General features: G+C 41.2%; 1 protein-coding gene across 1 annotated transcript; it reads left to right on the plus strand.

Annotated features, from left to right (window-relative positions):
• Positions 1 to 635: 635 nt before the first annotated feature.
• On the plus strand, positions 636 to 1,185 carry LOC101663505 (malignant T-cell-amplified sequence 1-like). The gene has a single exon (XM_004702712.2). It carries the CDS (start codon positions 636 to 638, stop codon positions 1,179 to 1,181), a length of 546 nt encoding a protein of 181 aa, XP_004702769.1. The 3' UTR covers positions 1,182 to 1,185.
• The last annotated feature ends 9,775 nt before the right edge of the window (positions 1,186 to 10,960 follow it).

Here is a 10,960-nt window from a genome sequence, read left to right on the forward strand (position 1 = left end):
ACAAAAGGTGATTCTACACTTGGACTTCTACAGATGGAACACAAAGAAATCAAATTGGCTACATCTGTGGGAAAGGAGTATGGAGAAGCTCCGTATCAGCAGTTAAATTGAAGCCAGGGGCTGACTGTGGAACCGACCACCAATTGCTCATATGTAAGTTCAGATTGAAGGTGAGGAAAATTAAAACAAGTCTTTAAGAATCAAAATTCAACCGTGATTCTATCTCACCTGGTTTAGAGAACATCTCAAGAACAGATTTGCTGCTTTGGACACCAACGACAGAAGACCTGATGAGCTCTGGGATGACGTCAGGAACATCATTCCTGCTTACCTTCCTGCTACTGGGAGGAATTGCCCCATCGTACCCCCATTCTCGAGTCCCGCCCTTTCAGTTACGTCCTCAGGACGGTTATCACACCCCCAAACAGAAGGCAAAAGCGCCAACGCGGAGTTCAAAGAGGCGGAAGCGGTCAGATTTCGCGGCACTGCCGTAAAGTGCGACAGACTGTTTCACTTTACGGGTGGCGTCACTTCTCCGACTTGTCGTGCTGACCTTCCTCCGGTAAGGGTAACCGCCAGACTCATTTCGTTCCTGTGTGGGCCCTTCTCTACCGTGACACCCTTCACCTTGGATCATGTTCAAGAAATTTAATGAAAAAGAGAATGTGTCCAACTGTATCCAGTTGAAAACTTCAGTCATGAAGAATATTAAGAACCAATTGATAGAGCAATTCTCAGGTATTGAACCATGGCTTAATCAAATCATGCCTAAGAAAGATCCAGTGAAAATAATAAGATGCCACGAACATATAGAAATCCTTACAGTGAATGGAGAGTTACTCTTTTTCAGGCAGCGAGAAGGACCTTTTTATCCAACCCTAAGGTTACTTCACAAATATCCCTTTATATTGCCACATCAGCAAGTTGATAAAGGAGCCATCAAATTTGTCCTCAGCGGAGCAAGTATCATGTGTCCAGGCTTAACGTCTCCTGGAGCCAAGCTCTACCCTGCTGCAGTGGATACCATTGTTGCAGTAATGGCAGAAGGCAAACAGCACGCTCTGTGTGTGGGAGTCATGAAGATGAACGCAGAGGACATTGAGAAAGTCAACAAAGGAATTGGCATAGAGAATATCCATTATTTAAATGATGGGCTGTGGCATATGAAAACATATAAATGATCCTCAGAAGGAGTGCACTTGGGCAAAACATGGGTATTGTGCTGTACTTCTGTGTTTGTATCTGGCAACATGAAGACGCTGTCTCTGGTTATGCTGAATAAATGCAACAGATGCTAAAAAAAAATCACTCTTTTTTTGGGTAATATTTCAGATTTTATATTTGAAATTTAGTACAAATGAAGCAATATTCTACAATGGCTACAAAAATTATTTAACATATTTTAGTAGTATAATCTGGAAAAATGAACAGTATGGTTCTCTCTATATTATATATATGTAACTATGGGTCAGAATTGACTGGATACCAATGGGGAAGGTTTGTTTATCTGCAGTATAAACATCTTCAAAAAAGTGAAGCATCATGGTATCTTCAAAAAATGTGAAAAAAAATTTCCATTTTTTCTATGGGCAAAATACTGAATGAGGAAAGAAGCATCAAAAGAAGATGCAAAGAATACACAGTGTCACTGGACCAAAAGGAAGTAGTTGACTTTCTACCATTTGAGGAGGTAGCATATGAGGAAGAACCAATGGTGCTGAAGGAAGAAGTTCAAACTTCATTGAAAACATTAGCCAACAACCAGCTTCTAGGACTTGATGGAATACCAATTGAAATATTTCAACAAGCTGATGAAGCACTGGAAGTACTCATTTGGAAGACAGGAAATTTGGAAGACAGTTGGCTAACTGATTGGAAAAGATCCATATTTGTATCTGTTTCAAAGAAAGGTGACCCAACAGAATGCTCAAATTCGAGAAAAATACCATCAATACCGCAAGTAAAATTTTACTAAAGATTTTTCAACAATGGTTGCAGTAGTACATTGATAGGGAGCTTCCAGGGGTTCAGGCCAGATTCAGAAGTGGTCATGGAACAAGTGATAGCATTGCTGATGTCAGATAGACATTGGCTCAAAGCAGAAATTATCAAAGAGAGGTTTACTTATATTTTATTGAATATGTCAGGTCTTTTGACTGTGTGAATCATTCCAAATGTTGGATAACTTGAGAACAGGATTTCCAGAACATTTCATTGTGCTTATTGGGAACATGTACATAGATCAAGAGGTTGTACAGAACAAAGGAATGGTTGGTTTACAATTAGGACAGGTGTGTGTCAGGGTTGTATCCTCACCATATTTACTCACTCAGTGTGTTGAGCACATCATCAGAGAAGCTCAATTAGATGAGGAAGAATGTAGCCTCAGGATTTGAGGAAGGCTTATTAACAACCTGAGGTATCCAGATGATGAAGCCTTGCTTGCTAAAAGTGAGGAGGATTTGAAGCACTTGCATATGAAGATCAAAGGTTGTAGCTTCCAGCATTGAATACAGTTAGCATAAGGAACACCCAAACCCTCAGAACTGGACCAGTAGGTAATATCAAGATAAATTGAGAAAAGGTTGAAGTTGTCAAAGATTTTGTCTCGCTTTTGAAAAGTGAGGATATTACTTTGAGGATTAAGATGAGCCCAACCCAAGCCAGGGTATTTTCCATTGCCTCATATTCAAGTGAAAGTTGGACATTGAATAAGGTAGACTGAAGAAGAATCGATGCATTTGAATTGTGGTGCTGTTGAGGCCTTTTGAAAGTACCATGGACTGTAAAAAGAACCAACAAATCTGTCTTGGAAGAAGTACAGCCAGAAGGTTCCTTAGAAGTGAGGATAGTGAGGCTTTGCCTAAAGTACTTTGGATATGCTATCAGGAGAGACCAGTCCCTGGAGAAGAACACCATGCTTGGTAAAGTAGTTGTTAGATGCCATTGAGGCAATTCCAACCCAGAGCGATCCTATGCAGAACAGAACGAAACACTGCATGGTTCTGCGCCACCCTCACAATTGTTCCTATGCCTGAGCCCATCATTGTTGTAGCCCGTGTGTCAATCCATCTCATTGAGGGCCTTCCACTTTTGGGCAGCCCTCCCACACTACCAAACACGATGTCCTTCTCCAGGGACTGGACTATCCTGACAATATGTCCAAAGTATGCAAGACAGTCTTATAATCCTTGCCTCTAAGGAGCACTCTGGGCTTACTTCTTCCAATACAGATCAATTTGTCCTTTTACTAGTCCATGGGATTTTCAATATTCTCTAACACTACAATTCAAATACATCTATTCTTTTACAGCTTACCTTATTCAATGTCCAACTTTCACATGCATGTCATGCAAACAGAATTTCATGGCTTGGGTTAGGTGTACCATAGTGCTTAAAGTAACAACCTTGTTTTTCCATACTCTAAAGATGTCTTGTGCAGCAGATTTACCGAATGCAATACTTCTTTTGATCTCTTGACTGCTGCTTCCATGAGCATTGATTAAGGATCCAAGCAAGACAAAATCCTTGACAACTTCAAACTTTTCTCCATTTATCATGATGTGACCATTGGTCCAATTGTGAGGATTTTGGTCTTCCTTACATGGAGTTGCAATCCATACTGAAGGCTGCAATTCTTGATCTTCATCAGCAAGTGCTTCAAATTCTCCTCACTTTCAGCAAGCAAGATTATGTCATCTTCATACTGCAGGTTGTTAATAAGCCTTCCTCCAATCCCGATGCCACATTCTTCTTCATATAATCCAACTTCTCTGATGATATTCTCAGCATAGAGATGGAATAAGTATGGTGAGAGGATATAACCCTGATGCACGTCTTTCCTGATATTAAACCATGCAATATTCCTTTGTTTTTGTCACAACTGCCTTTTAATCCATGTTCAAGTTCTGAATGAGCACAATGAAGTGTTCTAGAATTCTCAGTCTTCTCAAGGTTATGTACAGCTGATTATGACACATACAGTTGAATGCTTTGCATGGTCAATGAAACACAATTATCTTTCTGGTATTCTCTCCTTTGAGCCAAGGTCCTTCTGACATCAGCAATGATATCTCTTGTTTCAAGTCATCTTCTGAAACTAGCCTTAACTTCTTTCAGTTACTTGTCAATGTGTTGCTGTGATCATTGTTGTATGATCTTAAGCAAAAATTTACTTGTATGGATATCAGTGATATAGTACTAGTATTCTCTTGGGTCATGGTGACTCAACAGAATGATAAAGTAGAGGGGCAGTGAAAAAGAAGAAGGCCCCTGACAAATGGATTGACTCTGGTTTTGAAAATTGACTCAAATATAATAATAATTGTGAGAATGGCACAGGACCTGGAAGAATTTCATTCTGTTGTACACAGGTTGCTGTGAGTTGAAATCAACTTTATGGCAGCTAATAACAACAATAAGAATAACAACAGCCCCCCAGAAGAATTTACTTTAGAGGACAGCACTGAAGCTGCAGCTCGGGGAGAGGGACATGTCTGATCAGAGAACACGAGACCAAATGAAGGGGGAGGAAGAGATAGTGGAGTGCATCCTGGTCCACCAAGCCTTGAGGATGATATCCCTGCTCAGAACAGCCAATGCACAGAGAGGATCATATGGCTGGCCCCACTATGAGACATGTGGGGGACATGGGAGCGGGGGAGGTGGGGAAAAGGAGGTGCTATTGACCAATCCAGGGGTAGGGGAACAACAAGTGATCCAAAGATGAGGGTGAGATGGGTGTAGGAGGCCTGGTAGGGCTTGATCAAGGGCAACATAACTGAGAGAAATAACTGAAGCCCAAATGAAGGCTGAGCATGATAGTGGGACAAGAGGAAAGTAAAAGGAAATAACCAAGAGACTAAGAGCATTTATAGAGGTCAAAATACAGGCATGTACATATGTAAATATATATGATGATGGGGAAATAGATCTACGTGCATATATTTATAGGTTTAGTCTTAAGGTAGCAGATGGACATTGGACCTCCACTCAAGTAGTCCCTCAATGCAAGAACACTTTGTTCTCTTAAATTGGCACTCCATGATGCTCACTTGCCCGACATGATCGCTGAAGACAAATGTGTACATAAGCAAATGTGGTGAAGAAAGCTGATGGTGCCCGGCTATCAAAAGATATAGTGTCTGGGGTCTTAAAGGCTTGAAGGTAAACAAGTGGCCATCTAGCTGAGAAGCAACAAAGCCCACATGGAAGAAGCACACCAGCCTGTGTAATCATGAGGTGTTGGTGGGATCAGGTATCAGGCATCAAAGACACAAAACAAAAAAATCATATCATTGTGAAGGAGGGGGAATGCAGATTGGGGATCCAGAGCCCATCTGTAGGCAACTGGACATCCCCTTCTGGAAGGGTTGCAGGGAGGAGACAAGCCAGTCGGTGCAGTGTAGCAATGATGAAACATACAACATTCCTCTAGTTCTTATATGCTTCTTCCCTGCCTCACCCCACTATCATGATCCCAATTCTGCCTTAAAAATCCGGCTAGACCAGAGGATGTACAGTGGTACAGATTGGAACCGGAAACACAGGGAATCCAGGACAGATGATCCCTTCAGGACCAGTGCTGAGAGTGGCAATATCAGGAAGGTGGGGTGGAAAAGGGGAACCAATTACAAGGATCTACATATAGCCTCCTCCCTGGGGGATGGACAACAGAAAAGTGGGTGAAGGGGGACGTCGGTCAGTGTAAGATATGACAAAATAATTTCTAAATTATCAAGGGTTCATGAGGGAGAGGAGAGCGGGGAGGGAGGTGGAAAAATGAGCTGATGCCAGGGGCTTAAGTGGAGAGTGGATGTTTTGAGAATGATGAGGGCAACAAATGTACAAATGTGCTTGACATACAATGGATGTATGCCTTGATTGTAATAAGAGTTGTACGAGCCCCCTCAAAAATGATTGAAAAAAAAGATAATTTACTAGAGAAAATGAGACAATAGCTAATAAATTGTAATCCAATAATAATAATAATAATAATAATAAAGAATAACAACAGCAATAATGAATGAAGGTGGTCCCTGAAGAATTTGACAGATAAAGTTGAAGTAGTTCAGCCTGAGAGAAGAAGACACGGGAGTAAAAAGCTAAACTGGCGACAGCAGCAGACTCTTCACAAATATCGATCTGTGGGTCAGTTATACCTTGAAGGTGGCAAATACCAGCCTCTCTCCATTCACATAATCCTGGGTAAAGGGAAGGGGCAGCAAAAGAGAAGAAGGCCCTTAGGAAGATAAATTGACACAGTGGCTGCAAAATGAGCTCAGGCTTAGAAACAACTGCAAGGATGGCTCAGGACCTTGCAGTGTTTTGTTCTGTTGTGCACAGGGTCACTGTGGGTTGGAACTGACTTGATGGTACCTAACAGCAACAACATCCATTCACACCTTTCTTCGCTTGTAACGTCACTATTAGTTTTCTCCTAAACATAAGTAACCAGTGACAGATTGCTAATAGAGTATGCTATTATTGAAGAATGGCTCGCAGGAAATATCTCCTTTTTTGCATTGTCCCCCAGATTAGAATTTTTTCACATTGAAAGGCTCTGTATCTTGAAGTGCCTGCCACTTGCCAAGAGAGGTCAATAGACCACAAGACTCAGGACTATGGAGGGAAGGAACTCTCCTTACAGCTATTGTCTCCCTAAGGCACTCCCTCTTGTTCAAGTTTCAGTCAGAGAATCAATGTGAAGCAAACCAGGATCAATTTTAATTGATTGTTCAGGTTTTTAAATAATTGGCATTCTTCCTGAATGCTTGACAGAATAGCAACTAGAGTCTTATGCCCTGTAATTTTCACTCTTGTTCTAAATGCATATTAGTGTAGCGTCACTATTGCACCGACCAAGAGCATACTGACCCCTCAGCATGACAGAGGAAACACAGAGCAGAATAAAAGGGAAATGTGACAAAATTATCCTGACATGTGTTTGTTTACATACACATACACACACATACTACCACATGCAAGGGCTCAAGCTTTAATGGTTTGGCCAAGACCAAGATGCCTACTTCTTGATATGTAATTTTGGAGTTATTGCTCAATTTTAATTTACTCCATATTTCATGTTCATAGACTTAAACCTCTAAAATTAGGTCATGGGATTAATTTCTCCAAAACCAGAGAGAGTAGGGTTGGTAATAGTTTTGAAAATTACATCTGGGCACACAGAACATTGGAACTGTTTTTAGTAAATATGGTGGTGTTGATTGTCTACTTAGCAGCTCTCCTCCCTTTCTAATCTTGCCCACAGACCCCACACTTTGGGGGCATTCTTTGTGCCTGGTCCAAATGATCATTTTTCCCCTGTATACTATTCCTATGAAGATTTTATTCATTATTATTAATAAACACCATCAAAGGTAACACAATCGTAATAATGTAAGTTTTTGAACATTAAAACATTACTTAAAGAGAATCAACTCGGAATCCAGGGCGAATGAGCCCTACAGGACCAGTGGTGTGAGTGGCGATACTGGGAGGGTAGAGGGAGAGTGGGTAGGAAAGAGGGAACCGATTACAAGGAACTATATGTGACCTCCTCCCTGGACAACAGAAAAGTGGGTGAAGGGAACGTCGGACAGGGCAAAATATGACAAAATAAAAATTTATAAGTTATCAAGGGCTCATGAGGGAGTGGGGAGCGGGGAGGGAGGGGGAAAATGAGGACCTGATGCTGGGGGCTTAAGTGGAGAGGAAATGTTTTGAGAATGATAAGGGCAATGAATATACAAATGCGCTTTACACAATTGATGCATGTATGGAATGTGAAGAGTTGTATGAGCCCCGAATAAAATGATTTAAAAAAAAAAGAATCAACTCCTGATGCATACAACCTGAATGAATCTCACAACTATATACATGAGAGCTCTGCTTCTGGTGGCAGCTCTGGGACCATGTTGGGCCATGCATGTGGCGAGGAGAAGCCCCTAAACGACGTAAGAAACATAAGGGCATGGTTGAGGAAGACAAGGTGTGTTAGTCTGGGTACTTTAGAGAAACAAATCCACAGCAACTCATTATAAGAGAGTTTTATGTAAAGAAAGTGTGCATCATGGAAACATCCCAACCCAATGCTACCCAAGCCCACAAGTCCAACACTAACCCATTAACCCAACACCAATCCACAAAGTCCTCCACCTCACAAAACAGAGGCAATGATGCCAACTGCAGGAGGAAAGCTGAGTCAGTGAATGTGTAAGCATCTCAGCACTGGCAGGGGTCTCCACATGACTGTTCCAGCACCCAGGGCTGCATCGGGATAGGTCCATGTGGCTTCTCCTTGGGGATGTCTTGTAGGAAGTCAATCTTGCAAACTGAAGCAGGGAACTGCTAAGGCAGCTGCACCCTGGTGCAACCATCACAAAACAAGAGACCCGAGAACTAGAAAGGCAAGGCTCACCACCCATTTATGCCTCCACCTTTCAATTAGCCCCACATGTGATTATTGGCCAGGTTGGCACAATTAACTAACAAGGCTTTCAAGCAGAAGCAGAAAGAAGAGCAAAAGAAACTCGAGGAGCTACAAGGGAAATCTGTGGGGAGGGGTCCCTCAGCACAGGTCAAGTAAATCCTGTGGGAGTACAGCCTTCTGAATCTTCCTTTGATGAGGGGGCACAGCTCATGGTAAAGAGAAACAGCTGCACAATTTGTATAATGATCGGATTTGCGAAGTGTGAATTTAGGAAAAGTGGAACTGGATAGAAATGAAATGGAACACATGAAGTTCAATATCCTTGGCATTAGTAAGCTGAAATAGACTGACATAGCTGAAATGGTCAAAATGGTATTGACCATTTTGAATCAGAAAATCATGTGATTTACTCTGCTGGGAATGACATAATCCAGAGGAACAGCAAGACATTTATTGTCAGAATGATCTTCCTAAATCTATCATGAAGCACAATGCTGTTTGTGAAAGCATTTTATCTATCCACCTTCTAGGCAATCCAATCAATATAACGATTATTCAAATGTATGCACCAATCACAAAATTAGTGATGAAGAGATTGAAGAATTCTATCAACGACTTCCGTCCGAAGTTGATCAAATATGTAATCAAGATGTATTGATCGTTATTTGCGATTGGAATGCAAAAGTTGGAAACAAAAATGTAAGAACAGTAGTTGGACAATATGGACTTAGTGATAGAAATGAAACTGGAGATCGCATGATAGAATTGTGTAACACAAATGAGTTGTTCATAGTGAATCCCTTTTCCCAACAACACAAAAGGCAACTCTACACATGGACCCCCCCCAGCTGAAAATCAAACCGACTAGACCTGTGAAAAGATATGATAGAGGAAATCAATCTGAGCAGCTAAAACTAGGCCAGATACCAACTGTAGAATAGATAATAAATTGCTCATATTTAAATTCAGAATAAAGCTGAAGAAAAGGAAAACAAGTCCACAAAAGTCAAAGTATGAGTCTATCCTACCTAATTCCAAGAACAGATTTGCTTCATTGAACACTAATGACAGAAAACCTGTGGGAGGACATCAAGAAAGCAAACAGATATTAGAAAGACAGGGAAGAAAGAAAAAATCAAAGTGGATGTCAGAAGAGACTCTGAAACTTGGTATTAACGGTGGAGCAGCTAAAGCAAAGGGAAGAAATGAAGTCAGGGGGGCGAATAGAAAATGTAAGAGCAGCTCGAGAAGACAAAGCCAAATATTGTAACGAAATGGGCAAGCACCAAGAATTAGAAAAATGAAAGTTGGACATTGAATAAGGTAGACTGTAGAAGAATAGATGTATTTGAATTGTAGTGTTAGAGAATATTGAAAATCCCATGGACTAGTGAAAGGACACATTGATCTGTATTGGAAGAAGTAAGCCAGAGTGCTCCTTAGCGGCAAGGATTGTAAGACTGTCTTACATGCTCTGGACATATTGTCAGGATGGTCCAGTCCCTGGAGAAGGACACCGTGTTTGATAGTGTGGAAGGGCTGCCCCAAAGAGGAAGGCCCTCAATGAGATGGATGGACTGACACAGTGGCTGCAGCGATAGGCACAGTTATAGGGACCATTGTGAGGATGGTGCTGGACCATAAAGTGATTCATTCTGCTGTGCATGATAGGGTGACTATGCATCAGAGTCAACCTGATGGCACCTAACAATAAGAACAACGACCCATGTGCTCTCATTAAATTCTTACGAGCCTAAGGAAAAGTGGTGTTGCTATTCTAGTTTTATACATAAGCATTGTGCAGGTAGGCAGGGATGCATTTAGTGGAGTCATGCCCAGATTTTTTGGTGTCCAATGTGCATATTCCGCCCCTCCCCCACCTCTAATGTGTTGTGCTGCTTCTGAAAATCTTTGTCTATTACTCATCAGCAGCATGTGTCTGCCCTTTGCATATACAGAAGAAGCCAGGTTTATGATGGCAATACTTCTGACTTCAATCTCCTAAATTTCGGACTAGCCTAGTCATGATGTAGCCTGTTTGGACCACGTTCTGGTAGTCAGATTTTGCTTATCATTCCAAATCTTCAACTCTTGTGAGCATTTGTCAGTGCCTCCAGTTTTAGAGTTAGTATATCCCAAAGACAGATTTCTGTGAGTTCTTTGATGTTCTCTCTTAAGAGTGTGCTTTTTGGTTCAGAAATGGCTTACCAGGAATTACTGGCATCACCAGGAATTAATGCCACGATGCCACAACATTTCTTTAACATGTAAATGGTCTAGATTGGCCATCTACAGCCAGCAGGCTGACTACATAAAACTCAGATTTCAATTTTAATGAAACATTATTTGTGATGAACTGCAACTGTTAATGCATTTTGTAAGAGGGCAGAAGTTGTTCCAGGGAAAAGTTGGTTCATTGTCTTAATTCTTTCTTTTACCACTAACGACCAATGATTATTACTAGTAGTTTGCTCAACGATCAACTGAATCATTCCTAGCCATAACCATGATATATTTCTTGTGATGCTG

Source organism: Echinops telfairi, unplaced genomic scaffold (assembly GCF_000313985.2).
Source record: "Echinops telfairi isolate 266 unplaced genomic scaffold, ASM31398v2 ScPeMD7_23;HRSCAF=83, whole genome shotgun sequence".
Classification (NCBI taxonomy): Eukaryota; Metazoa; Chordata; class Mammalia; order Afrosoricida; family Tenrecidae; genus Echinops; species Echinops telfairi.